General features: G+C 53.3%; 11 protein-coding genes and 1 non-coding gene across 12 annotated transcripts; 2 read left to right on the forward strand and 10 right to left on the reverse strand.

Annotated features, from left to right (window-relative positions):
• Window positions 1-587: 587 nt before the first annotated feature.
• On the reverse strand, window positions 588-1,577 carry ColSpa_00307 (pyridoxamine 5'-phosphate oxidase; the record flags this gene model as incomplete). The annotated part of the gene is made up of 1 exon (XM_049266519.1): window positions 588-1,577. One exon carries the CDS (start codon window positions 1,575-1,577, stop codon window positions 588-590), a length of 990 nt encoding a protein of 329 aa, XP_049122476.1.
• Window positions 1,578-2,593: 1,016 nt separating this feature from the next.
• Window positions 2,594-3,460, reverse strand: ColSpa_00308 (uncharacterized protein; the record flags this gene model as incomplete). Its single annotated transcript, XM_049266520.1, has 1 exon — window positions 2,594-3,460. One exon carries the CDS (start codon window positions 3,458-3,460, stop codon window positions 2,594-2,596), a length of 867 nt encoding a protein of 288 aa, XP_049122477.1.
• Window positions 3,461-3,624: 164 nt separating this feature from the next.
• Window positions 3,625-3,957, reverse strand: ColSpa_00309 (uncharacterized protein; the record flags this gene model as incomplete). The annotated part of the gene is made up of 1 exon (XM_049266521.1): window positions 3,625-3,957. One exon carries the CDS (start codon window positions 3,955-3,957, stop codon window positions 3,625-3,627), a length of 333 nt encoding a protein of 110 aa, XP_049122478.1.
• Window positions 3,958-4,295: 338 nt separating this feature from the next.
• Window positions 4,296-5,462, reverse strand: ColSpa_00310 (tubulin-specific chaperone E; the record flags this gene model as incomplete). Its single annotated transcript, XM_049266522.1, has 1 exon — window positions 4,296-5,462. One exon carries the CDS (start codon window positions 5,460-5,462, stop codon window positions 4,296-4,298), a length of 1,167 nt encoding a protein of 388 aa, XP_049122479.1.
• A 3-nt stretch (window positions 5,463-5,465) lies between these two features.
• On the reverse strand, window positions 5,466-6,133 carry ColSpa_00311 (tumor susceptibility gene 101 protein; the record flags this gene model as incomplete). The annotated part of the gene is made up of 2 exons (XM_049266523.1): window positions 5,466-5,911; window positions 5,962-6,133. 2 exons carry the CDS (start codon window positions 6,131-6,133, stop codon window positions 5,466-5,468), a joined length of 618 nt encoding a protein of 205 aa, XP_049122480.1.
• A 299-nt stretch (window positions 6,134-6,432) lies between these two features.
• Window positions 6,433-7,474, reverse strand: ColSpa_00312 (putative dehydratase NIT22; the record flags this gene model as incomplete). Its single annotated transcript, XM_049266524.1, has 2 exons — window positions 6,433-7,193; window positions 7,351-7,474. The coding sequence occupies 2 exons, from the start codon at window positions 7,472-7,474 to the stop codon at window positions 6,433-6,435; spliced, it is 885 nt and encodes a 294-aa protein (XP_049122481.1).
• An 890-nt stretch (window positions 7,475-8,364) lies between these two features.
• On the forward strand, window positions 8,365-10,455 carry ColSpa_00313 (uncharacterized protein; the record flags this gene model as incomplete). Its single annotated transcript, XM_049266525.1, has 2 exons — window positions 8,365-8,871; window positions 8,899-10,455. The coding sequence occupies 2 exons, from the start codon at window positions 8,365-8,367 to the stop codon at window positions 10,453-10,455; spliced, it is 2,064 nt and encodes a 687-aa protein (XP_049122482.1).
• A 387-nt stretch (window positions 10,456-10,842) lies between these two features.
• Window positions 10,843-12,140, reverse strand: ColSpa_00314 (uncharacterized protein; the record flags this gene model as incomplete). The annotated part of the gene is made up of 2 exons (XM_049266526.1): window positions 10,843-11,794; window positions 11,827-12,140. The coding sequence occupies 2 exons, from the start codon at window positions 12,138-12,140 to the stop codon at window positions 10,843-10,845; spliced, it is 1,266 nt and encodes a 421-aa protein (XP_049122483.1).
• A 1,931-nt stretch (window positions 12,141-14,071) lies between these two features.
• On the reverse strand, window positions 14,072-15,487 carry ColSpa_00315 (1-phosphatidylinositol phosphodiesterase; the record flags this gene model as incomplete). The annotated part of the gene is made up of 1 exon (XM_049266527.1): window positions 14,072-15,487. One exon carries the CDS (start codon window positions 15,485-15,487, stop codon window positions 14,072-14,074), a length of 1,416 nt encoding a protein of 471 aa, XP_049122484.1.
• Window positions 15,488-16,848: 1,361 nt separating this feature from the next.
• Window positions 16,849-17,373, forward strand: ColSpa_00316 (uncharacterized protein; the record flags this gene model as incomplete). Its single annotated transcript, XM_049266528.1, has 1 exon — window positions 16,849-17,373. The coding sequence occupies one exon, from the start codon at window positions 16,849-16,851 to the stop codon at window positions 17,371-17,373; it is 525 nt and encodes a 174-aa protein (XP_049122485.1).
• Window positions 17,374-23,551: 6,178 nt separating this feature from the next.
• On the reverse strand, window positions 23,552-23,650 carry ColSpa_tRNA_023. Its single transcript is given in 2 exon segments — window positions 23,552-23,595; window positions 23,613-23,650. It is a non-coding gene; the product is annotated as a tRNA-Leu (tRNA).
• A 1,006-nt stretch (window positions 23,651-24,656) lies between these two features.
• Window positions 24,657-26,155, reverse strand: ColSpa_00317 (S-M checkpoint control protein rad4; the record flags this gene model as incomplete). Its single annotated transcript, XM_049266529.1, has 3 exons — window positions 24,657-24,716; window positions 25,452-26,000; window positions 26,078-26,155. The coding sequence occupies 3 exons, from the start codon at window positions 26,153-26,155 to the stop codon at window positions 24,657-24,659; spliced, it is 687 nt and encodes a 228-aa protein (XP_049122486.1).
• Between the last annotated feature and the right edge of the window lie 1,228 nt (window positions 26,156-27,383).

The raw sequence follows: 27,383 nt of genomic DNA on the forward strand, positions 1-27,383 counted from the left end.
TTTACTACTATTCGATTTTGTTGGTAAAAGGCGCATTCCTGTATACCCTGATACCGTGTTATTCTCGAGCATGTCAAATTTATCTGTCGAAGCGTCCGTCCCTAGCGCCTAGCACCCAACGGCTTCCTTCTATTCTTGACGTAAGTGAGTGAGTACGGCTTACGGTGGGCACCAAGAGCATCCACCTCCTTGCGTGGCCCTCCAGAACTGAGAAGCGATCTGCTTAGTCATCCACCAGATAAAGGCTGTTCCCAAGAATCGACGAACAATTTTCTCACCTCGTTCACTCCACCTTCATCAACCGCCAGCTTTCAACAGCGGGCGACTGCGAAATTTCATGAATCGCGAATGGTAAGTCATTGAGTGTGTTTTCTATTACTTTTTCACGGCAATATGATGAACAAATTAGAATTCTGCAATGCTGAAGGCCGCAAGGCCGACCTGTGGATAAAATCTTCGCGTTACTGCAACACTGAGCCCGTTTCTCCATCATCATCCATTGTGTACTTTGATCCTAAGTACAGAACATTGGGCTAACTCGCAAAAAGACCTTCCGCAGATAGCATGACCGAACATGTAACTTTGATTTAGGTGTTGACGGGTGCCCCGTCAGGGTAACGACCGCCGGCGACTTCGAACTTGGCCAATGTCGCGTCGATGTCGGCCATCTCCTCATCGGTAAGCTCAACCAACTTTGCATTCTCTTCAACTCTTTCTGCCGTCGTGGCACCGGGGATCGGAATGATCACTGGCATGCCGGGCCGCTTCGACAGTGCCACCGTCCAGCCGATGGCCAGCTGCGCCGGGGTGACACCCTTTTTCTTCGCCAGCGCCGCGACCTGCTCAGCCAGCTTAATGTTGATGTCGAACGTTTCAGGCTTGAAGCGTGGGAAGTGGCGGCGCATGTCGTCCTGGGGGATGTCATCGAGTGTCTTGATCTGGCCCGTGAGCATGCCGCGGCCGACGGGTGAGTAGGCGATGATCGGAATGCTGTACTGCGCGCATGCCGCAGCGACGCCGTTGTCGAGGACATCCGTCGAGAAGAGACTGAGCTCCACCTCGACGCCGACGATCTTCGCATGCTTAACAGCCTCGTGGATTGTTGCGGCAGAGACCTCGGAGAGGCAGATGCCGCCGACCTTACCCGTGTCGATGTACTCCTTCTGGATGACGCCAAAGGTCACCTCTAGAGGCGTGTTCTGGTCGCGGCGTGCGCACTCGAAAATGTCGACCTTCTTGCGGCCTTTGAGCTGTCCAATAATCTTGTCAAGAGAGGTACGGATGCCCTCGGGCGAGCCATCCGGGTGCAGATTCGCGAGGTTGACGGCGCCCTTCATGCTAAGGACGACCTTGTCGGCGTCCTCGGGGTATTTGGCAAAGTAGCGCTCTAGCAAGACACTGCTGTTGTACTCTGGGGTTCCGTAAAATTCTCCGCCGTTCCAAAAGTTGTTGCCGTTCTTGAGTGCGGTACGCATGGCCTCGAAGGCTTGTTCCTCGGAACAGGGCTGCGCGCGCCAGGTAAGGCCCATAAGGCCATAGCCGATCTGGCCAACTTCCTGTCCATTGAGCTGAGGCATCTTTCGTTGTCTGTTGTGAATGTATGTGTGAAGAGTGTGTTGTTGTTGTTAGGTTACTGAACAATTGAGTGACTTTGCCCTGGGCTGCGGGGTAGTATGGTTATTGAAGTGTAGTGGATATCGAGATTGATGTCCAACAAGATATGCTAGACCAGACCAAGGGGCCCATGGTATATATACCTTGGTCTTCAAAGGCTTCAATGTGATATCACCAACTCCGACGTCTCCAAAAAAAAGAGAGCTTTTTACTGGAACCGCACGCAAGTACCAAAGTATCTCTCTCATTTTTCTCTCTCCCCGTCTTCAATGACGAGGAAGCGGAATGCACGTTGGCGTAAAGAGTGGGTCTCCCGTAAAAGCTTCGTTGCATTGGCGTCCGAATTGAGATCTCAGAGGTCTGATTGGCCGGGGTTAAGAGAGAGGACACCGGAATTAGCAACAACGAGATCCCTCGATTCCCGACCGGTCGGAATTGTGAGAGGTCGAGCTGAAGGACTGGACTTAAGCAGCACTCTAACCGTGCAGACTGCACCCTGGAGACCACTTAGGAGGAATCCACGTCCAGATGCTTAAATCCATTCCATTGGCACCTTGGTCGCCGTTCCTTCAAATGGTCCGATGCCGAGAAGTTGAGCCAGTACACGGATGTAGGAAATGGCTTCGCATGAATTAACTGCCTGCATTTTCTCATTTCCGGTATCAAACTTCGACGTCGTGTTGATGCTCTCAATACTGGTAACACAGCCGCGGGAGTGGGAATATTATCCAATTGCAAAAGTGCATTTTGGCTACCACCTTCTTTCAATCAGCATCAGGCGGCGGCTATTCGTCGCGCCGCAATAAATGGCGAGTTCAGCAGGGCCACACTGAAATTAAGATTCACAATGTCGCGAGGTTGAAGGTACCAAGTCAAAGGACAATGAGATACCTCATATCCAAGGGCTTGCTCCTACGCTAGGGAACGACATGTCTAAGATCATGATTGCGAGTAAGTCTAGAGGCTCACATTTGCAGCTTCAGATGTCAACAAGCTTCTCAACCTCCTCATACTGCGGTTGATCCTTTCTCGCTGGCATCTGCGCCTGCACTTGTCTCAGCACCGGCTTCTTCTTACCCCCAAGTCCAATCACCATGGGAGGTGCAGCTGTTGTCGGGGTCCTCTCGACCCCAAGCCTGATCACGTGAACCTCCTCCGTCATCTTACTCTCTTCCCTCTTAGCTTTGAATCTGCCCTTCTTAGACGGGTGGGATGGGGTCATCAATGTGTTGCCTCGTGCCAGAGTGGTGGATGGACTCTTCTTCGCAACGCCGACAGCGGCAGGGGCAGCAGCAGCAGCGAAGATACGAACGTCGATCGTCCCCTCCACAGGCAGCCCGGCCGCCTGCCGCCACCAGCCCGGCAGCTCCGTGAGGCCGACATCTGTGAGCCCCTCGAGCGTCACTGGCATCTGGTGCGTGTACCGGCACTCTGTTCCCCAGCTGCACTGGCCAGTCTGGCACCAGTGCCGGCACAAGCTGCCCGCGGGCCGGGGCACCCTTTGCTTACCCGTCTTGGAGGGTTTCGTGGTGCCGTCACCATTGTTCTGCATGTTCGTCCGAGGCGGCAGAGCCTGGCGGGTGGCGCACTGGGTGCGACCGAGCTCGAGCATGCCGTTGGCGATCTCGACTGCTGACGTTTCCTTCCTGATGATGGAGGCCCGCTGAAGCTGAGGTTCTTTCCTGGGATTGGACGCCGTATTAGATGTCGGGGAGGTCGAGTGGCCCTCGTCGGTGGCCGAGAAGTTATCAGTGGAGACGGACTCTGTGTCTTCGGCCCAGTCTAGGACTCTATGAGCTGGAGGCTCCAATGCCAAAGGCCGGGGCTGGGGCTTTTCCGGGGCCATATTCTGAGGGGAGGGTGGAACTCGTGAGTCTTTCGTCACTGATTCGGAATCCCAAGTCGCCACCGGGGCCCTAGGGTCGGGTTCATGTGCGATATTGCGAGGCCGTTCGATCTGTTGGAGAGGAGTGCACTCATCGAAGGCAGATAGGTCGTTGTGACTAAGGTCTATCGAGCTGCCAGGTATGACATTGGTCGGCGAAAGGGGTATAACTGAAAATGACCCTCCGGCTGCGGGAATATGCCCAAGTTGGACATGCCGGCCGTGTCCTCGATGCTCATTGTACGTGATATGCCGTGGATCTTGAGGTACGTGGGTAGCAGGTCTACGGGGATGAGAGGTACGATGGCGCCCCCCTCGCGGACAATGAAATGCTTTGGCCGCAACTGCCAGTCATCGGCGGCCTGTGGGTTATGGATGGACTGAGTGAGGCCCTTCTTGTTGCTATTGATTGGAGGCATTCTAAACTTGCCAGAGGCTTCGGAGTATATGGGTGGCATTGCTGTTAGATATTGAATGGTCCGCGAAGGTGCTTGAAGGGGGCAACGTGAGAAATGCTGCTGAAGGAGATAAAAGATTGTAGTGGAAGCACGCAGGGAGGGAGAAATGCCGGTGTGCCTTCCATATCTTCCTTTCTACCTCATTCGTTTGTCTGAGTTACAGGGCCAAGATGTCCAATATCTGGCGCGGCAGCATGCGTCCCTTTCCATGTCGCTTGCGCAGACATAGCAAACAAAATGACACGCCAGACCAGACGCAGTCTACATGCAAGTTCCCGTGCGACAAATCTGCCAAAGACCATCCACAACAGGGCTATGTGCTGGGGGAGATCTAGCCTTCACCTATCTTCCACGCGGATCTTGACATCCATCCCGTCCACGCAGAAGCCCAGCTGCCTAGGTCCGTCCTTGAGCTCGACCTCCCTCTTCACCCACCTACCACCCTTTTCCTCCCGCGCACTAGCATCAGCCCCCGTCTCAGCTCCCTCACCGCCCACCCCGGCATCCTCCTCGTCGCTGCTGTCATCCGCATTCTCGTCCTCATCGAACCCGCCGACGGGATCCCATTCGCCTGTCTCCCATACCAGGCGGAGACGCAACGGCTCGGCACCAAACAGCCTTCCCGCGACGCCTTTGACGGCGTAGATGTCGGAAGACTTTGGAATTGTAATCGTCTTCGTTGTCATTGTCTTGTGCGTGAAGTGTACGGTGATGAGGCGAGCTTCGAGGTACGTTGGGTCAATCTCGTCGCGGCGAATAATGTCCGGAGCGCCGTAAATATCGCAGAGCTCGGCGTAGCGAGCATGTTGGGCTAGGACCTCGGGCTCGGCGGCCTCGGGGACAGAGGCAAGCTGCTTAGCTATGCGGGAGAGGTAGAACATCTCACCATTGGCACGATCCGCGGTCGAGATCGGGGTAAAGTTGAGGGCCTTGAGGCCGCCGAGGCGACCGATGGTGATCATGAAGGCCTCGTCTGTCGACTTTGTTTGGGTGCCGCCGCCGATGGCGTCTGGGTCGGGGCGATCGTAGACGGGGTTGTGGGCGAGGCGCAGGGCTGTGAGGCCTGGGAAGGACGTGGGGAGAACGTCAACGAATGACCATGTCATGACGGCGTTGTAGGATATGTCGAGGTACTGCAGACTTGGGGGAAAGACGGGTGTCGGGACGGATGGACGGGAGATGGTAGAGATGCTGTTGCCCTTGAGGTGGAGGTTGCGGAGAGAGCTGAGAGAGGATAGGGACGCAAGGTCGGCAAAGGAGGTGAACCCGTTGAATTCGAGTGTTAAAGTCGTCAGTGTGTCGGCGAGAGCGCCGAATGAAACGGTTGGGAGGACCGACAGCTGATTCAAGCTACAACTCAAAGTTGACAGAGACGGAAACTTGTAAGCAATCCCGCAAAGAGCTTCCCAGCCCAACAACGTCTCCTCGAGTTCCAAGTCCTTAACATTCGTGAACGCACTGGTCTCTTCGTCTTCGATAACCCGGAAACGGTTGCCACTAGACATAAGTCAGTTCAGACGACACATAGAGTGGGGGGCGAAGAGAATGCACTTGAGTCTCAGGCTCCTCAGGCTTCCGAGTTCCCGACAAATCTTCACTACTTGTTCAAACTCCTCAAAAAGGTTTCTGCTGATATCCAGCTCCGTGATGAGAGGGCTCGTCTCCTTGACGCTCTTGTCCCCAGGCGCAACATCGATGGCGACACGTGCCCCATCGAGGATCACGATGGTCAGATCCTCAACACGCGCAAGTTGTCGGCGGATCTTGTCGAAGCCGACCTCCTCGGCAGGCTTCTTTCCGAAAAAGACGATCTGGATCTCCGACTCGCGCTCCGCGACCGCCTCGGCATTGTACTTGCCGTGCAGCGCGGCGACGAAGCTCTGCGCAGCGTCGGCGGGGCGGGACGGCCGCACAAATGAGGCGGCGGTGGGGTTCTTGGAAAGGCCTGTCCACGCTGGTCAGAGATTGGGTGATCAAAGCATCAGATCATGGAAAGCGAGTTACAAGAGAAGTACCGGACGCCTTTATGTTGGCCGTCGTGCTTCCCGCGTCCAGCGTCGTCCCATTCTACACCGAGCCATGTGCCCGATGTGCCGTCGACGGGCCCAATGTAGCGGACCGTGCAAAGCGCGCCATCATAGGACAGCCGCTGGCCGATGTGATTACTGGACGCCATATTGGATCTCGGTGGTTTATTGACACCGTTGGTCTGGTCGGCAGCTTAAGCGCATTTCTTGAGTGCTTAGTTGATGTTGTAATGTAATGTTCAGGCAACAAGAAAGTTCCACAGAATGCGGGCGATTGAGCTCTCACTGGAGCTGTCCCCGAAGGCCACAATTGTTAGCGAGAGCACCCCTACTACACGACACATCTTACGAGAATAAGCGTGATCACCACCACGGCATGTAGGTTGGTTATTTTTGTAATTAAAAATAGCTGTACTCATAAATCCGACAAGTATTTTTAGACATAACTTTACAGCTTCGACTTAGGAGACTCCACAATCTTGATGAGGGCCCGCCCGTTGCTAAGAACGACCTTGCCGCCCTCAACCTTGGTCTGGAAACGGACCTCTTCCCAGCCATCCTTAAGATTGCCTGTCCTCCAGGCATCTGTCACCAACTTGTCGCCAGGCATAACGGGACTGGCGAAACGGGCCTGGTACTCCTTGATGTTGGCAGGGTCACTGCCACCAAAGGCCTTCAGCAGACCGTGAGCCGTCGAGTTCCACGAGTACAAGCCGTGCATGATGGCTCCGGGGAAGCCCATCTTCTTGCCCGGCTCCGGGGTTGCGTGCAGCGGGTTGTAATCCCCGTTGAGGCGGTACAGAAGCGCCGACTCCTTGGTCGTCTGCTGCTCAAAAGTGGCATCAGGCTTCTTGTCCTTTGGTGGAGGGAAGTTCTCGGTCGCGGGGCCCTTGGGGCCGCCCCAGTTGCCCTGGGCTACGTAAAAGCTGCTGGTGATGACGCTGGCGTAGACCTCGTTGCTGGGGAGCTCGACTAGGTCGGTTTGCGTCTCGACGACGGAGCCGGGACGGCCCTTGTCGTAAACACCGAGGACCTTGGTTCGGACTTCGAACTTTTTGCCGGCCGAGGTGGTGGGGACGGGCTTATGAAGGAGGATCTTGCGCTGGCCGTCGACGACGCGGCGGGCATCGAACGAGGGAACATTGGGGATCTGAACAGCCTTTTGGGCGGCGTAGAAGTCGATTACCTCCTGGGTGTTGCCCTTGAACGCTGGCTAGTTGTGAGCTAAGACGTAAGTGATGTCGAATCGGATTGGCTCACTAAGGATGAGAGGGTAGGTGGGAAAGACGGCGAAGTTAGGGTGAAGTTCCTGGAAGCTCAGGGTTAGCTATAAAATATCGCAGGTATCGGGGCAAGAAAGGAGGACTTGCATAGAGGAAGTGAAGCTCGTCAGCGGTGGCACCGATGGTGTTCGCGAAGAGCAGCACATCGCGCTTCAGCCAAGAAACCTCTTGGCGAGGGTATTCGAATCCGACACCGGGGCCGCTCATTGTGGCTTTTTTGAGAAACGTGTATATGTATAGTGTGTGTATTTGCAGGCAGTGAGGCGATTCGAGCTGAGAGTTCAATTGGTAAAGATACCAAAAAGGGCGGGGGAATTTCTGATCTGGCAATCGAAAGTTGCGTTGCGCCTCGGCCGAGCGCTGGGGACCTCGCGGCGGTTTTAACAGGCGCTGGAAGAACTTCCCTCGGCGTAGCTGTGGCTAACTAACCGGCCACCTAGCCGGACAGAGCAGGTCAGCTCCAGTAGCAGTGAAACGTAGGCCGCCAATGCCGAGGTTCAGATGTGGGGGTGGAGTTGCGCCATAGGGCCCTCTGCGACTACCCCGGATCTTGAGCTCGGGATCTGTATGATGGGCCAACGATTTCCAGGAAGGGCTAGTGCCGACTGTGCCTCATCTTTATCACTAATGCTGTCTTGCCGTCGTGAAGTCGTCTGAAGCTTCGTTGATAGATTTTGAGATGTAGCTGAACGGATACGCTATGTTGCGGTTTCTCAGAGGTGAAGAGGCTCCACAGTGTCCGCTTCAGTCGCTTAACAGCGGAGATCGGTCATTGCTCGCTCCGACTGCCTGAAGCTCCCCTCCGAAGCTCTAGGTACCTACCTACGTACCCACGTACCCACGAAAAAACTTCCCTGACAGGTGCCTTCCTTAACATTTCATCTGAACTAAGCTCTTTCCTTCAGCTCCTTCATTACCCTCGACTTTCCCAAATTTCACTACTGAATTGAATCGACAAGGCATCTCTCGCTTCCTTATCCGACAAGAGTATGATATTTTGGTCTTGAGATATACATCAAAGCCGGCTATTCTCCAACTCGCTTCTCTCTCACCTCCTTCAACGACTTATTCTCGACTGATCACTCAAGACCACCACGATGCCGCCTCTCAAGGCAGCGCAGCTCCTGAATGGCGATGGTCCCGACTTGGCCAAGCCTTTCAACAACAATGACCGCCGTGCCTTGCTTAGAGAAGTCAAACGAATGATCAAGAAGAGAGGAGAGACAGACAGCCAGATGACAGAAGCAATGAAGCGCACCGACAAGCCCAACGGCGCCCAACTTCAGCAAGAGAAGTTGCTCCAGATGTCAGTTCGCATGAAGGCCAAGGAGAATAAGTTCATTCGCCGTCAGAGCAAGGTCTTGGCCGACAGGGAGAAGCTTTTGAAAATGGACCCCTCGGATGCCAGAACTCGCGATGTCGAAATCCTCAGAACCGTGTTGTTCAAGCTTCGCGGTGAGGCCGAGACTCTGGAAAGCGGATGCAAGCAGAAGCTGGACGGTCACGGTGATGATTACGCCTCATCTGTCAATTGGGACTCTAAGAAAAGGGATCAAGGCAACAGCAACAACGACAATCACAGCGCTCCAAAGAGCGACCTAGGCGTTAGACCCAAGCGCTCCGTGTCCTAGAAGGACAAGGATACCGCTGCCGCTAAGGCCCATGGTACCAAGACCGAGAAGAGAAAACAAGCCGATGAGTACCCTAAGCCCTCTAAGAAGGCAAACAACGGACAAACCAGCAACACCAGCCCGCAGCCTATCACAGAGGTCGCTACCGCAGCTGACAATCAAACTTCTACAGAGGACAGCAACACGAAGATGGAGGAGGGTGCGAAGAAGAGCAAGAAAAAGAACAAGAAGTACAAACCCATATCTTCTATTGAGACTGAGATCATGGAGGAAGGTGGCAAGCAAGACGTCGTTACCCAGCTCCAGAATCCCAACGACAGGAAGGATCACAACAGCATTGTCAAAGCTGAAGCAGACTACGGTTCAACTGATGAGGGCGGCAAGACCAACAAGAATAAGAAGTCTCAGAAACCCAACTGTGTCGCCACCGTCGAGATTGAGCAAGAGGTGAAAGACGACAAATCCAAAACCGTCACTGGTCTGGTCTCCAAGACGCAGAAACACGACGCTGGGCCCGCTGATACTGCCAAGAAAGAAAAGATGGTCAAGAACAAGACAAAGAAGAAGAATACTAAGACAACTGCATCCATCTCTGCTGATTTCATTGGCAATGACGCAGATGAACAAAACGGTCTCAAGGGACGCAAGACCTGTTCTAGCCATGACAGTAACTCAGGCGCCGGTGCGCTCAAGAAGATCAAAAAAGAGAAGCGATCTGCAGATGACATCTTCGACTATATGAAGCAAGAAAGCCACGAGCTGACAGAGCCTGTCCAAACCACGGATATTGAGCAGGCTGCTACCAATGAAGGCAACAAGAAGAGACAGCGAAAATCCAGATTCATAACCACCGAGACAAAGAGCCAGTTCTGTCATCCTAGCCAGGACAAGGCCAACAGCTCTGATATCTATGATTTCGAGGCTACGTCTTCTACCAGCAAACCCGCCTCGAGGGGCCCCACGCCCACGCGCATCGAATCCCCTATTGCTCCGGTCGCTCCGTTCTCTAAGATGGCTGGTTACAACCTCTTGAACCCATGGGCTGGATTTCGCCGTACCTTCAGCATCCAGACCCCCGAGCCAGTTTGCGCCCCCGTAGAGTGCAACGAGAAGGCAACAAAGGCGCAGGATGGCCAGGTTTGGGTTCTCCACACTGCTGGATCGCGCAAGAAGAAGAGAAACCGAGACGATCATGATTCGAAGAGTGTCATCATGACTATTGGCAAGGTCGACGCTCCGACCCAAGTCGACCAAGGTTCCCCAACACCCCCTCCCAAGCAGGAGCAGAAAGAGCAGAAGAAAAGAGGAAGACCCAAGAAGGCTCAGGTTCCTCTCATGCCCTTGAAGCCTCGTCCTACGACTTCCCAGGGCCCGATGTCTGCTCCAGGCGTTCGTGCCTCTGGGGATCTCATCCGCCTCATTACCCCATATGCTGCGCTTCTTGGTAGCGGCGAACGAGCGGAGTCGTTAAGCAAGCTCCTTGCGAAGGATCAAGAGTTGCTTCAAGAGGAAAAGAAGACTTGGTTCAAGGCTATGGGTCTCCCGCTTGACGACTGAATTGTTTTGTCACCTAAGCTTGGCAAACTGAAGATGTAAATTATCCTGCAAAATGGATTTCACTTCATAGGGAGCAACATGGAGCTGGACTAGCAAGCTTTCAATAGGGTTGTCGTAGCTAGCTAGGAACAACCAACATGGAAATGCCGCACAGGCTATTGAAAATGCTACCATATTAATTTTACGCACAAAAATGAAAGTAAAATAAGAAAGAGATAAAATCACCTGTTGGTGAATAGCATTTTTGGCGACATAGAAAATGTGATCAGGAACTCGACCACAAGGGGGGCCAGAGTCATATGTTACTGTACAATGAGTGTGGATCCTTACATAGCCCAGAAACCAATCTGTAGCATCAAGCATTCGTAAAACTAGGACACTGCATCCTTAAAACCGTCCCTTGTTGCGGTCGCACTCCTCGAGGAACCTATAAATGCCCTCTAAACCCTCATACTCGTCAGAGCACTGCTCGCTCGTCTTTGGAGTGGGCATCATGCTCTCATACCCCTCAGGGTCCGACGTCCATGAGTGTTCTTCCATCTCGTCCATGAATGCCTCTTCCAAGTCAACGTCGATGCCGGAAAGGGATCGAACTGAGCCGCCAGGCGAGGTGATGGTCTTCACATCGTCACCGGGGGCATAAGGGAAGTGAAGGGCCATCGGCGCACCAACGTCGGCGTCGAACTCGGCATCCTGGCCCACAACACCACGCTGAACGCCGGCGTCATCGCACAATCGCTCAACAGTCTCGGCATCAACTCCGGGAAACCGCACTCGTAGCACACTTCCCTTCTCCATAGTGATGGGCAAATCGCCCAAAACAGCGAGCCTTTTCAAATCGGCGAAAACAACAGCAAGGTCCTTGAGTGCGCGAGCAAAGTCAATGGACAGGACGTCGAGGAAGCCGTCCTCGTTGAGGGTGGTCGCGGGGGCCTCGACATTGGCGGAGGTGAAGCCCGCGGCGGCCGCAGCAGCCAAGGGGCTGAGAGCCGTAACGGTGGGGCTGATGTGGAAGTCGACAAAGGAGCCGGGGGTTCCGCGGGTGGAGGCGCCCATCATTTTGACGTGTGCGGCCTGCTCGAGCTCCGAGACGGCACGGTAGCGTTTGTCACCACGGCCGTTGAGACCGTCATATCTCACCTTCTGGCCCGAGAGACAGAAAGCGCGCATCGCAACCGAGACGTTCTGGATCACTTGCGCCGGCGCGGCGGGAGTGTGAGAGAAGTAACGGGCCCCACCGCCGCCGCCGAGAGTGTAGCCGCCCTGGGTGCGAGCGATGGCACCGCCGGTGAGGTTCGGTCGGAGAGTACTCGCGAAGGGGCGCGGCCAGTTGATTGGCCTACGCGGCGGGCCGTGTTGGAGCTCGGGAACGATGCTCGGCTGAAGCGCGCGCTACCGCCGGCGTTACCGGAGGTGCTGGAGCCGCTTGTGGAGATCCATCGGCGGACGGTGCTGTGAACGCTCTGAGTCGAGTACCAGCGTCCCGCTCGCTTCTGTCTGAGAAGAGCAGACGGGTGGATGGGCTGGCGACCAGTCGTGCGGATGGGAATGTGTACAAACTCGCCCTGGACAGCGGGACGGGTAGCATTGGCGAATTTGGTTCGTATCACCTTTGTGGTTTTGGTGATGCCCATGCGGAGGAGGCGTAGGGCTACTGGAGCCCATATGCCCCCCGCAGCAGACATTGTGGCGGGTTGCTTTTGGAGTGACTCCTAAAAGTTCACAGCCTTTTAGCGGAAAAGACGTGAAGCTGAAGTTGAGATGTTGTTGTGCCTAGGAAAGGAGGGAACCTGGGGTTGACGGGAGTTCGCGGGGAGTCACTTATATGAGAGGGAGGCGATAAGATAGACTTCGCCACTTTCATGTCAGCGGACATTCCCGGGCGCACCGCCACACATAGACCGAGTGGGTGTGTCCCGCGCCAATCCGAATAGAGCTAGCTTCTTCTCGCGAACCAAATGGTCCCCCCACTCCGTGCTTTTTTTCTTTCCTTTAAATTTTTCAACGAAGCTCTGACAGCTGTTACAGACTTCTTCTCTTCCATCCTCACAAAGGTCAGCAAACCTTTTACTGTCTGCCCATATCTCAACGATCGCGCCGGTCGCGTCGGGGCAGGCAGTTGGATTCCAAGGGTACGTTCTGACATCTACTCGAGCTCACCAGGTGTTTTCCTTTGTCTTGCGATGATGATTGATCAACATTGAACAATCCAAATCAGACCTACCCGTGGTGTTACACATTATCTCTAGAAATACCCTGAGCATAATTCTTTACGAAGCACTTGCCGTTCGCGTTTGGGGTTTTTGGAGCTCATACTAACGCGCGGCAGAATTTTTTCATTCCAGGACTTTCCTCATGGCTTCAATGTTTAGAAGCCTCCGCCCACTGCAATTTTTCAAAAGGTTCGTTTGCAGTTCTCTGCCCCCGCCCTATAGCCTTCTTACCCTCTATATGATGAACACTTCGTACACCATAGGGATTCCTCATGCAGAATACATAATGTTGAATCCGGTGCAATAGTTTCAGCCTTGTCTGATCTAGAGCCAAAACCACTCCTTTGTCGCTCGTATCTATCTTGATAGCACCTTTGCTAACATTGATCGGATAGGTAAATATCAATTGCTCTTAGCCTGCGGGCGCAAACTGTCCCTCCTTCCTACAAGCACTACCCACCACATATGAGGAAGATTTGAACGAACGGGCGGACATAAACGAACCTCGACGCCCCTCGCCAGAAACAAACGGGGACGTACAATCCCCGTGGTGTTGGGTGTTCGGGGCTTCTTGTTGAGATGATCGTCAACTGATTGTGGTTACCTGTTTTCACTTGGGCATGTCGGGTTTTTCTTCCAGAGGGAAACCCCTCACAGCCTGCGTTGTTATGGTCAAGACAGAAAATGCTGACTGGACCGAACGCAGGTAAACATCTCTTTCTTGGTCCTTCCATGTTCCTAGTCTGGAGCGGCAATACGCTGCGCTTCGTTCAATACTATGATGATTTGATCAAGTATTCACACTGTTTGACTGGCTTCACTTCGGTGTATGTCGGACATGAACACAACTAACACTTTCTGATACTATTGAGGTAATTCTTCTCTCGCCTCTGCTCACAGACCTATGGCTAATTCATCTTCAGATCAACCACTTGGTGTTTGCTTCACATCAACGATCGCGTTGCTAACCCGCGACATAGGTAGGATATCGGTCTTAATTCGACTTTCTTTTGCTACAATACCCATTGGTAGGTCAATACTGCTTTTCTTTACAAACCAACCCACTCTCGCGGATGACCATTTATTAGCTCTAGTACTGAGTTCATCATGACGAAAAAACATAACCGATTCACCTTGGAGAACTGATTGAGAGATTACCATTTTACAAATGTTTTTGCATCTTGTTACCGAGACATTAGCTAACTTGGCACCCGTTAGGAACCCATGATCTATATGAGATCACAGTATACCAGTTCATAGTTTGACTAAATAACACCTATTTCATCGCATGCTGCACTTTTGCTTCCTCTTTTGACCTTGTGATGACACCATTCCTGCTATCCAAGTGTGCATTCGTTGCGTCGCCAATCCATGATGGTTCCCCACAGGCTTTATATAGGCAACTAGTGCTTCAGCTGGAGACGTGCGTTCATACCCACAATGCACCGGATCAAGTCCCAATCGCCATGCGCACCAACCCAATCCGTAACAATGATACCCGTCGCTGCGTCGCCTACATTTAGCTGATGAGGCCCCTTGCCTGGCTCGCCATGACGCATGCACAGATACTCGATCACAGCGGGGTTCACCTTTGCTGCGATGCGCTCTGGCCAGCAGGTTGCGTTGAAGAAGTTGCTTGCGCTCAGGAAGTTGACGAAGAATGGGTTGGGCGGGGCTTCGGCGTTGAAGTCGGGCATGCCGGGGAGGTGGAAGAGCTGCTCGGCGGCGCGTTCGAGCTGGCCGTGGGAGAAGTTGATCTTCTTCTCGACATTGGTCGACTGGTCGATTTCGTAAAAGTCCTGGACGCGGATGAGCCCGCCGCCGACGGTGCCGTCCTCACAGTTGTCGGGCCAGTTCTGGGCGTCAATGCCCCACCCCCTGCCGTCGTGCTCGCCGCGCAGGGGCTCGTCGAGGCCGAACCGGCGGATCAGCACGATGCGCCCACGACAGTCGCCGAGATGGGGGATGCGCGGCTCAACGAACCAGCGGTGGGCGTCGCGGCCGACGTAGCGGTCGCGCAGGTAGTGGCTCAGCTGCTCGTCGGTGCCCTTGCCCGTGCCCTCGCGTTTGACAGACATGAGGACCGTCTCGGAGGGGTTGGCGTCGAGGTAAGCGTAGATGTCGCCGAGCATGTCGGCGAAGTACTTGTTGCCTGTCAGGGAAATGGGGAAGGCAGAGTGGACAAGGGTGAGGTCGTCGTTGTCTGTGGCGACAGAGACGCGGATGTCGAGGAAGCGCACGCCGTTGTCGAGCTGCTCGCGGACGCCGACGGCCTGGCAACGCACCGACGGCAGCGCCGTGTGGCATGTCGGCGAGTTGTGGGTGCCCGGGATCGAGAGGAGGGGCAGCGGGTATTCGTCGCGCAGCTCGCGCATCCAGGCGTTGAGGTTCGCCGAGGACATAATGGCCAGGAATGCGCCATCGGGCACGTAGATGGCTGTCAGTTCGAGGGGCGCATCGTTAAGCTTCTTCATAACGGAGGAGCGGTTAGAGGGGCTCGGGGCGTCAACCTCGTACCGGTGGCCTTCGATCTCGAACTGCAGACGGACAACGTCGTTGTTGCCGAGGTCCGGCGCGCCAATGTCCGTAGCGTTGATGGTGAACGGCTCGACGTGTACGTCGACGTCCTCAGTCTGGTGGGCATCTCCCTTGGCGTGGGTCTCCCTCGTGGTGAAGTTCGTCGCGTTGATAAAAGAGTTGATGGTTCCGAAGGTGTTGCCCAAGATGTCCCCTGTGCGCTTCCTCTCACCCTCGAAGCGCTCGACGCGCTTGAGGGTGACAGGTAGCGCCGTGAGGTTGCGGATCGTGAAGTTGGTCATGGCGGAAGGGAGCAAGGTGGCGGAGGAGTCGGGAGAGGAGGGGAAGGGGAAGGGAAGTGAACAACATATGCCCATCGCGGAGGATTTTCGCGGGGGTTTAGAGCCCCTCCGACGGGCTTCATGTACCGTGTACGCGTGTATGGCCGGGTTCAGGGCCCGTCTTGGAAGGCTTGGAAGGTCGTTACTTGCATGTAAAATGGGGCCTCTGGCAGCTGGGCTGGCCTACAGCCAAGGAGGCCTGGAGGGGTTCGCTGTGGGTGGGATTCAACGTCTCGGGAATCGGGCATGGTTCAGCTTGGCTCCCTCAGTAAAGTGCCTGAATCAGGCCGGCAGCACCTCCCTACTGCACAGTGGTGTGGTTGAGGTTACAATATGGAGCTCGTAGCGCAGCTGGTTTTGAGTAGAGTTGGCCATTGGCGTCCTGAAACTAGTCACGATTCGCCAGTGGATGAAAAGACAGATACCGTCCTTGCAATTGGCGCTGCTCATTGGGCCGCGGGGAGCTGTCAATTCGAGCTGAAGTGGGGGGTGTTCCTGGTTCCCTGCCACTTGTGACTTGGATAGGCCGAGACGAGACGGTTTGAGGCTGATGGGCAACAGTCAATTCGGACCAAGTAGCAACTGGACGGCTGGGAGTAATAGTCAGAACCACAAAAGGAAAGGAATAAGTTTGAGTTGACGTCTCTACCTGGCCCTTAGGTACTTAAGATCTAGCCCTTCAGGTTTCCGCAGGGAGTTGGTCGAGTTAAAGTGAATAGACGATTCAGCTGGTGGCCCGATGCCTAAAACTAATGGTTTGGGAGGAGCACGTCCTCTGGGCGGCCTATGACGTGTTCGCATTTAACCTTACTCCAGAGGACCCTTCAAAGAGCTAATTTCGTGGAACCGAACTCAACCTTCCGTTGATAGAACTTCAGCAAACTTTCGACACGTTTGTCATTGACTTTCTGCTTTTCCAACCCCGACTCATAGTTAGCATATAATATTACCGATTCTCCTCCTTATCGTCGGTTAGGCTCGACTTGTTCACAATGCACCCGAGCTTACAGACTCACATTGAACCCCCAGTGACAGATCATTCACACCTAGGCCCAACTCGGCAACTCATCCACCATGGTTGTGATCGTGATACCTTACTCGGGCGGCAGGCCCCGGTCAAGCTCGGTCATTGGAAGGCCATTTGCTCCACAATAGGCGCTTCTGCCTATTTCTATACAGGGCTGACGTGCAAATGGATCGGAACGCTGGGCTGGAACAATCGGTCTGAAAGAATACTTAAGCTGTACTCGTCGTTGACTTGGTTCTCGCTATTCAACCCAAACTCTTCTGTTTTTGAAAGCCTCAAGCCCATCTCAGCCAAAATGGTTCACCTCCTTTCCATCACCACGGGCGTCATCCTCGCTGCCTCAGCGGCAGCCCAAAAGTTCAACACCTGGCCTCAGCACAACTATGGTGGCTGGTATAACCAAACCGATGGCGACGTGACGACCTCTGGGTCCCCTACGATTCCCCCGGGGGGCGAAGCCATTTTCTCCTTCCTCTTCAATTCTGCGGATCCCCCTTACGCCGGCTTCTACGTCCAGTCTTCGGGCGACTACATCACCGACTATACCGTCCGCGGCAACGGTTGGGGCTTGCCGGTGACCAAAGGCCGCGTATGTGGCGCCAAGGGCAACTTCACTTTCGTGCCTCTGACAGGCCCCAATGGCGAGTCACCCGCCAAGCGGGCTGATACGCTCTTCCTCGAGGTCACCGCTTCCAGGAACGGTGCAACGACGGCTACCATCAACGAGGTCTGGCCCGTCTGGGTTGGTGACGAGATCTTCTACCCGAACAACACCTCACCATGCCCGCCCGACACCAAGAGGGTAAGGCGTTCTGCTTGAGATGCAGTGCGGTTAAGCGTAGGACGAGGCTGACCAACCTGCTGGCAAATGCTCGCACATGAAGAGATAATGTTTGCTTAGGGGGAAAGGGTATCAAGCGGTGAAATTGGGAAATTTCGAAGATAGGCACGTCCTGGCGAGAAAACATTGGTTTATAGACAAAGTCTATAGATTGAGCCACGCACATTGCTTGCAGAGGCCAGCATTTGAGGCAGAAATGGGTAATGAACCCATAACAGATTCATGACCAACAATCGTGTATCCGAATGAGATCAAATACTCTAATTCATGCATAATGAGCTTGGTTCTGCTCGCCCCCTTACTTCTCTTACTGTAGATATTGAATCGCTAAATGGGTATGACCAGTTTTGGTCAAGGAAGGCTTCAAAGAGCTGCACTGTCCTCGTCAGGCGTAAGACTATTGTTGGAAGACCATCCAAAAAATTTGACAACCCGTGGGTTTAGTGAAGCAGCATCTGGAATTTCTTTGGCAGCTCATGCACCCGAGAAACGTTCTCCGCCATGTTTCATTGATTACACATGCTCGAACGAGCCATCATCCGCCTTAGTATACGGATAGATGCAATTGCCATATGGTAATCAATGAGTGTTTTCAACAGTCAGTTCTAGAGTCACCTTTCGATGTCTTCAAATGGTAGGTGTCATCAGTGATAACGCCAAACAGACTGTGGTAAATTACACTGTCAAAAGGAGGCAGATACCAATGTATTTCTTCAACGGCCTCTGTATTCAACTCTCAAACTGTTAATTATTTGCTTGCCACATTCATCAATCCCGAGCTGTGTCCCCGCAGTGTTCTCTCATCAAATCACATCCCTTGAGGGCTCCGGCGGGTATACCCAAGTCTCTTGGCCCCCCACGCATATTGTTTGCTAGGGGCCTGCACAACCAACAGCGGCGTGAGCTCTACGCACGTAAGGCCATGTGCAATTGGACGGCGCATTTTCGAAAGAATTTGCAAGCATTACATTGGTAAAACTAGAATGTAGAAGCGTATGCTTCAACATGAGCCGGATGGGATTCTGTTCGTTGGATATACGAAACCTAGAATGGTTGCCCACTCTCATTGTACATGCCGATTGCAAAGGCTAGAAGATAAACCAATTTCCTACTTTTAATTGCCATTTAGGTAAATGTCTATTCTTCCGTATGACTCGGAGTTGCTGTTGCACTGGTTACCTTGCCAAAAGGTAATTGTAGCAGTACGGGTGCTTGTAACGCCCCCCCAGATATCCTCATTTCGGGATGCTGAACAAGGTGTTTCATGGTCTTTGCATGTCTATCAGGAGAACAACCATATGCCGATAGGTGATAAACGAAGCGTAGGCAGAGTGGCGGACGAAAGGTCACTCCACGATAGCTCTACTACTCGCTTCGAGCTCGCTTGCGGACAGCCTCCTCAGTCGCGTCCACTTTTGATTCCTGTCTTCTTCGTTTTGTTGACATAAGAGGTGTTACCGAATCTGACGTTTCGCTTGTAGGTTGGCAAGCTGGTGATCTGGTTTGTGTCCTTGTGCCGCGCCGTAGAAACTGATCGATGACTGATTCCGTTCCAATCACGTTCGAAGATCCCTCAACTGTTATACCTGCATCGATCTCCAGTTTGAGTGGCCTCGGCCGGCCATTCTCATCAATCATTGGGAACCCCGCCATCCAATCTCGACCTTGGATGGCTTCAATGACTGCCCTAGCAATGGAGTTCGCTTCATCTTTGGGTGCGCAGGGCAGAGCGATGAGATTTCCGTCGCTAGCTACTTTAATCCGTGTCGATATTCGTAAAGAAATAGGTGATGATTCCTCAACGTCATCGTCAGCGAGAGCTTCCGGGAAAGAATCGAGAGGTTGGATGGTTCCAGGACCACCACCTTCTGGAACAGCATCTTGACCAACGAAATTGGGAGCGACATCTTCGAACATTCTCGGTCGAGCCGGCGGCGTGTACGCCGGAGGCTGTTCGTGCTGACAAGAGTCATTTCTCTTGGGACCGGCAAGGACGTGGAGTCCCGACAGTACGGCGAGCCTCTGTGGGTGGATGCCATGATTTGCGGAAGTCATCTTCTGATACTTTGTGCGGTGGAAAAGGCTATAAAACAAACATTCGATATGGGTAGCTGTGGTAGCTGAATCGGTATGGATGTTGATCCCATGTAGCAGTTCTCAATGGAAAGAGGAATTTGAAAGGGAAGCATTGTATAATAAACTGGCAGTTGCAGGTCCACGAAACAGAGGGAGTATATCATATACATCTATCAATTTGATCAGGTACTATAAAACTCCAAAGAAATATCTGGTTCTATAGTGGAGACATGAGAGCAAGTAGGAAGAATGCACATGGCACGGACAAGAATATTGATATATTGGCGTCCCACGTTCCGCGGGCAAATGGCGGGCAGTGCAGACATTGGAAACAGACTCGGTGGGCGCAATAAGCCATTGCTTATCTTTAAGACTCGGTACAATTATTCATCAACAGTGAATGCTTTGTCAACTCCGCCTACACTATCTCCGGACGAACGGTATAAGCACCCAGGTCAGGTTGCAGCACCCTTGGCGGTATTATCCATGTTCGAGTCAACCGAATGAAAAGGGTTGAGCCAGACTTCGCAATCATCTGTTTGACCAAGACCGTGTCTCTTGCTTGGACTACACCTTTGTGGCTACGGTGGAAACTAGGAGATGTCTCGAGAGTTCGGCGAAGCGACAAACGCCAGGTACGACATTGAGGAGCCAATCATGCCAGTCTGCGCAGATTGAAGAAGATGGTCTTGGGAACCCATACACCCTGGAGTAAAGGATCTTCTTGGTGCTTTGTCCCAGCGGCATGGGATCTGCAAAACGGACAATGTCCTAGCTGGTCATTGCATCTGCTAACTGGGGCACCCGGTCTCAAAGCCCGAAAGCGCAGCGAAGCGAACGGACTGCGGCCTTTCATGGCTGAATGGCGTCGTCAGCGTTATTGTTCTCGGAAAACTACATTGCTAATGGCGTGGAGCAAGGCAGAGGAGGAACAGTGTGCCAGGGCACACGGAAGACGGACCCACCTTGCCGACTCTTCGCATTGTTGCGTGAACAGTATTTCATTGTTCTCCGTTGTAAGTGGAGCAACTCTCTATTGTTCAAAGACCTCAGGCCTTGCAACCACGACCACAACCGTCCCCTAAAGAATTAATCTGCCATTCGACCCAGCGGCAGCCCTATCCGAAATCACCGAACCAGTCCCGGCGTCTAGCTATGAATGAGCCCCTTAAACCTTCAACCTTGTGGCATATCATCCTTCCGAATCGCTGAGCAAGAACACACCCCTGCACCCCTAATCAACCACACTGCCTCTCCCGGGCCACCGTTATTGGGGCCGGTATTGGATGGCTTCAGTACGAGCCAGCAAAGTCTATGCGATGAACTTCAGTCGAGAGATTATGGCAGAATTGTCAAACACTCGAAACATATCGACGTTCAAAGGAAAGAATAGTATTCATGCCGCGCTGACCTGCTAAGAGCCCAGAAGGGTTTGGGCCTGATCCCAGTCCGAGACCTTGCACCTTTTTTCTCGGCATAACTTCTTGCATGCTGCTATAGGACTCCAATCACATGCTCGCTTGGAGTCTGCCATGGCTGACGGAACCTTCGCTCTCGCTTACTATCGTTCAGATTGGGCGTGAACGCAAACATAGCTGATGCATGACTCTTTTAGCCACCGAGATACCCCGAGCGGAACCAGAAAATACGTTGATTCTGGGGGCAAATCTAAGTCAGGCAGAATATTACCGCTTTACAAGGACCATGCGGGTAATTATTGTCGAGAAGCTCGTTTGTTGCTCCGAGGTTGTTTTGCCAACTCTTGAAGCCCATCTTGCGTCCAACATCATCTTACACTTGACGGCGAGAGACTGGATCAAATTTAGACGCACATTGCTCCTAGGCGTAATTAATACCCCCTGAAATATGGTACTTGCTCCGTAGAACCATGTCGCCGGGCGCTGGCGCCTTTGCAATCATCAAAATGGAATGTCGAGGAGGATGGATAGACTTGGCATCGCCCTGACCTAGACCCTCCCAGCGGGGTAAATACAAGGTCTACAAGCATCGGTCAAACATGATAACTATGCAGGCCAGTGGACAATTGAGCGATGCCGATGTTGTCTACCACACCGGCTGCCCTTTCCATACAACCATCACACCACCGCTCGCGCGGGCGCTGAGATGGATGCATTTCCCAGTAGCGAGCACTTGGCTTACCAACTTGAGACCATATGGCTAGCTCCATTGAGTCACTTTGGGTGTGTTAATATCTCGTTTCTCTGCTCGGCGTGCAAGTCATGACCACTCAATGGGTCCATAACCATGTCATCGGTTCGCTGTAGAGATCTGATGACCGGCCAACGCCTCAGGAGACCGGAGGTCGACACATGTTCACTCATCCAGCCGCTCGAATTCGCAATCAATTTCTTGGGTTGGAGCCACGCATGAGCCCTGCCATTGGGTTACCTCGGTGCCATATCTCCAAAGACGGCCAGACTGACTCTACCTTGACCAGGTCGATGCCTAGGCGGGATTCTTACGATCCTCAGCGTAAGCCCTCTTGGTATGACAACAACCTGATCGAAACTCTTGGCAATGATAGGCACATCTCGCGGACAGAGAGCCAGCAGTGACCCATAACACGCAGAAAAATATCATTTGACGGTTCCCCGTTCCGTATCGGAAGCAACTAGCTACCTGTTGACATGCATTCCTTACTTGCTACAGCATTCTGCTATTGCAGCTCGGCACTTAAGAATATAACGGTAACTGTTTTAACTGCAATGCCTCAGCTCTTTGGCAAATTCGTATAAGTTGTGGCAACCAGATGTCTGCCATGTGCGCTTCTACAGTAAGCCACATGACGAGAGTAACCCTCAGCGAACGTTGATGAGACGATATTGTCTCTCGGATCCTCTCATTGGCTACCGTTCGACTGGGGTGGCCAACACATGAGTTGAGTTTACCTTTTGTCTTTTTCTCAAATTACCGACGGGATATGCCACCGTGGGCGCTAACCGTGTTGGCAGAAATGCCAGCATCCAATCAACTTGTCACTGTACGATGTAAGATGAGGTCGTTCGCGGTTACACAAGCCTTAGATCTGGCCACCGCGCGGTTCATTTGATGGTCCAGTCAGGGTAACAGGAGACAGTACCTACATACCAGCGGCAGGGAAGAGGAGTCAGCTTCAGTCTTGTCGCGTTCTCACGCAGATCACTTGTGGTACTATGTTGAGAAGCACACCTTGAGACTCCCGGTTATGAGATCAGTACGCTCTACAATCTGATTTTCGTTTACGAAATCAGGGGCTGGGAATGTTGAAAGCCACTCAGGAGAGGAAGCAAAATCTTGGACATAGTAGTCGCTCGTGAGACAATGAGTTGATCGCAGCTCGACTGCAGAGAGCTCATGGATCAGGCTAGCCTCCATTTCGCATAGCGTTTGCTCAAGAAAGTCGGTCCTCTCAGGCAGATGTTCCCCTCTAGTAGTGACGATATTCGGGAACTCAAGATTGGTTCCCAAGCGCCGTTACAACTTCAACTCACTCAAGCCATTGCCTGGAACTTACATTCTCAACGAGCCGACGTCAAAGCCAGAGTTCTCCATCAGTCTAAGAGCTTGATCACTAAACTTACAAGCAAGAAAACTTGAGGCAACTGAATTTCGATGTGCAGCAGATACACCTGAGGCATGTTATCGGTGTCTGAGTACTGACTCGTAACTCTTCTTCAACGGAACAAGGTGCAGGTGATACTGGACGTCATCCGAAGTATGACTTGTGATCGTCTTTGAGTTGGAAAGTGTCGATTTGATTAAAATGAAAATAGTTGGTTAACCAGACGTGGGTCATGCATAGATGCAGCAGACAGGAGTCTCGAACTATCCACCCAACAACCATGAGGAAAACCACTTACACGTTGCCGCAGGAGAAACGACAAGGAGACACATCAACGATATGTAATCAGAGCAAGCGGCGTCCAGCATAATACCTGCTAGAACACTTCGAACGACAACTTCTATTCCCAATCAACACCACCAAACACAATGCCGGAGGAAGAAACCAACCAGGAGCGCAGACGCAGAAAAATAGAACACGTACACAACGGACTCGACAGAAACGGCAAAAAATTGACATTGAAAGGGACGAGACTCGAACTCGCGCGGGTTGCCCCACCAGGAAACAGATGTTAAGCTGACCTTAACCTGGCGCCATAACCAACTCGGCCACCCTTCCATGTTGCGTCCGTCCGGTGTCCAGCGGATTACTCCACCGGATCGGACGAACTTGGTGTGGTTGCACTGGAAACATCCCATAGAGGACTGGCCTCGTCCCACCCCCTTGGGTAGCAGGTCGAGATGCATGCGGTTTGTCACCGAGGAGAAGCCAGATGGGGACGGCCGCCGATGTCTCGTTGCCTCTTTTCTCCTTTCCTACCGGCTCCCCCCTACTTGTAAAGTAAACTGGTTTTTTTTAGGCAAGAGTTGGACTACATATGTGCCCGAGGCCGGAGTTTTTCTAGACGCGGGCTCCCTTGCCCACATAATCATGTAAGTCTTCTGAAGCTGGTCATCCACCGCCCTCAGGAACCAAAGGTCAAGCGTCTCGTGGTGCGCCGTCTGCATTATGTAGTTGAGAGACATGCCCAAAAGGCGGTGATGCGCGTTGGGGCGTTTTGCTTCGTTCTACATGCCTGCCATACACTCGACGCAGACTTCCACGTCAGGCGGTGTACCACGCGTGCCAACGGTAACGACACACTCCTAGTCCAAACCAATAATCACGAGTCAAACAAGCGGCGGGAGTCAATAGTCCTAGAGAACCTCATCTCTATTGCTAGTAGCCAAATGGTCTACCTATCTACAACCTTCCGAGCCCCGGCCGTTCGGCCTGCCCTGCCACATCAGTCTCCCCTCCTAACCGCGCAAGAGATGGTCGGCCAGAAAACCAGGAAAGAAAAGATGTTGAAGTTCTTTTGTTTCCCCGTTAACGCCGATGTAGATGCTTTGTTTGTTGTCCCCTTTCGAACAATGCGAAGGGTATCTTCTCATAATGCATTGCTCTTTTTGTGACTTTGAAAATAGAAAAAGAAAATAGAAGTTGCAGGATATGATCCTAATCCCGCTTGTGTCTTTGTTGAAAGACGCCACCGCTCCCTTGTTCCGATTGTTTTTAACACCGTTTGACATGAACAAAAAATGACCCTACCAAAAGACCACGCCCTGTGTCTTGTGTGTTGCCTTTACCCCGAAAAAGGCTTGAAACCGGGATTCGTTGAGAACCGTACGCCAATGTTGAGTGCCTGTCCGCATGAATATCAAAATTATTATAAACGTCTAGGTCGTTGCAATGCAGGAAGCTTGTTGAAGGAATCCTGCTCTCGGTCCAGTACAAGTTCGCTTAGAACTTGAGAGTCTTGGGCTGCTCCCAGGTGAAGCTCTGGTTGGTACCGAAGTGACCGTTCTTGGCGGTCTGGAGGTAGATGGGGCGGTCCAGGTTGAGCTCGCGGACAATGACACCGGGGCGGAGGTCAAAGTTGTTGCGGATGATCTCGACGAGCTCGTCAGAGGTCTTCTCAGAGGTGCCGTAGGTGTCGACGTAGATGGAGAGGGGCTCTGCGACACCGATGGCGTACGAGAGCTGGACGAGGGCACGGCGGGCGAGGCCGGCGTTGACAAGGGACTTGGCGATCCAGCGGCCGACGTAGGCAGCGGAACGGTCGACCTTGGAGAAGTCCTTGCCGGAGAAGGCACCACCACCGTGGGCACCCCAGCCACCGTAGGTGTCGACAATGATCTTGCGGCCGGTCAGACCGGCGTCACCCTGGGGACCACCAATAATGAAGAGGCCAGAGGGTTGGATCTGGGAGAGGGGTTGTCAGCAACGGTGCAAGGCAGTCGGCATACGGAAAATGACTCACGTGGTAGATGGTCTTGTCGTCAAGGTACTTCTCGGGGATGACCTTCTTGATGATCTTCTCCTTGATCTCCTTGCGGAGCTGCTCGGTGGTGATGTCCTCAGCGTGCTGGGCAGAGACGACGATGGTGTCGACGCGCAGGGGGACGACGGCACCGTTGTCGTGCTTGTACTCAATGGTGACCTGGGTCTTGGTGTCGGGGCGGAGCCAGGGGAGGGAGCCGTCACGGCGGGCAGCGGACATGGCAGCGTTGAGCTTGTGGGCGAAGAGGAGGGTAAGGGGGAAGAGCTCAGGGGTCTCGTCGGTGGCGTAGCCGAACATGATACCCTGGTCACCAGCACCGAGCTGCTCGAGGGCCTTCTCGTAGTGGAGACCCTGGGCGATATCGGGGGACTGCTCCTCAATGGCGACGAGCAGGTTGAGGGTCTTGTAGTCGAAGCCCTTGGCGGAGTCATCGTAGCCGATGCCCTTGACAGCCTCACGGACAACCTTCTGGTAGTCGAGCTTGGCCTTGGTGGTAATCTCACCGAAGACCATGATCATACCGGTCTTGGTGGCAGTCTCGCAAGCGACCTTGGAGAGGGGGTCCTCCCGCAGGCAGGCATCGAGAATGGCATCGGAGACCTGATCGGCGATCTTGTCGGGGTGGCCCTCACCGACGGACTCGGACTACGTCGTAAAGTTAGCAGGTGGGTTTTTTCGTCTTCACCGCCAGCGGCGAGTGCGAGGAGAGAGTGGTTTCTTACGGTGAAGAGGAAGTTGCCCTCATTGTAGTGCTTGCGGCTGGCAACGCCGTTGCCGTTGACACCGTTGGTAGCAGACATTTTGGATGGGGATGGGTGGGGGGTTGTGAGAAAAGGATGTGTGAAGAAGGGAAAGAGTTGGTAGAAGGAGAGGTCGAGGGAGATTCGGTGCGATTTTTAAATCTACCGACGCGGGGCTCCGAGGGGCTATGAAGATAGCAAGAGGGAAAAAAGCTACTTCTGTTATCGCTGGGTCAGCAGTGCTCTCTCTTTCTATCTCTCGGCTGCTGGGTCTGCGTGGGGACAAAGTGTTTGTCGCGCGGGGTCTGGAAGCTCAGTGCAAGGTCAATTGCATACCTTTTGGGTATATGGAGAGAGACACAGAGGAAGGCGAGGCTTGTGGATGTAGAAGGAGGGGAAAAGAGTTTAGGAAGTAAAAGAGGAAGATGTGGCCGTTCGGGTTTTAAAAGAAACGCGGCAGACCAGAGACGTGGTGCCCGGGGACGGGATGGTTGGGAAGAAATTCTCGCTCACTCACTCCTCTCTGGCCGAAAGCTCAAGCGGATTTGACGCATTATTCGTGGGAGACATTGGCCGAGGGCCGGAAGACAGGGTAGGTACCCACGTGGGCATAGTGATTCACACTGAGGAGGAGGTATATTCACCGGTCGACCCCTCCATTCTCGTGTACCAGCCCTGTCGAGGGGGAGGACCCAAAATTCTCCAGATTGCGCCATCCTCACGACTTTCCCCCCTTGACCGCCTTCGCAGCATTTCTGTGCCAATTCCCACGCTCAAGTGCCATCCATGTAGGTACGTTGGCTCTATGCCCGCTTCCAAAGGCCACCTAACGGCACCCGTGGACCGCTGCAGCCGGCTTGGTTGGTGGTTCAACAGCGGGTGATCCAGGGCAGCTCGTGGATTTGCACAGTCTCCAGGATACGCACCCGACAAGAGTAGCGGTGATTGTTCCCCGAGGGAGCTCGGTGCTCCTCTGTTTCGTCGCCCAACTTTCTACCTATCTCCGGCTAAGGTACGGGTGCGTTGGTGAGAGATGAGGCAGGCGAAGAACCTTAACATAGCCTCGTGTGTGCGTGTGTGTGTGTGTCCGGATGCTCGTGCCTAGCCGAAGGCACATTGCGCAATTATCATGGACGATTACGGGAGTTGAAACTCTCAACGGCAATTCCGCCAGCCCTGACTCTGGAGTATGTCGGGCCATTTCACCATGCATTGTCCAACAGACAGACGCATTCCACGGCGCGCGAAGGTCGACGGTGACTGTCTAAGGTACGGAATGCCAACGGGG

Source organism: Colletotrichum spaethianum, assembly GCF_022836535.1.
Source record: "Colletotrichum spaethianum MAFF 239500 DNA, contig01, whole genome shotgun sequence".
In the NCBI taxonomy this organism is placed as follows: domain Eukaryota; kingdom Fungi; phylum Ascomycota; class Sordariomycetes; order Glomerellales; family Glomerellaceae; genus Colletotrichum; species Colletotrichum spaethianum.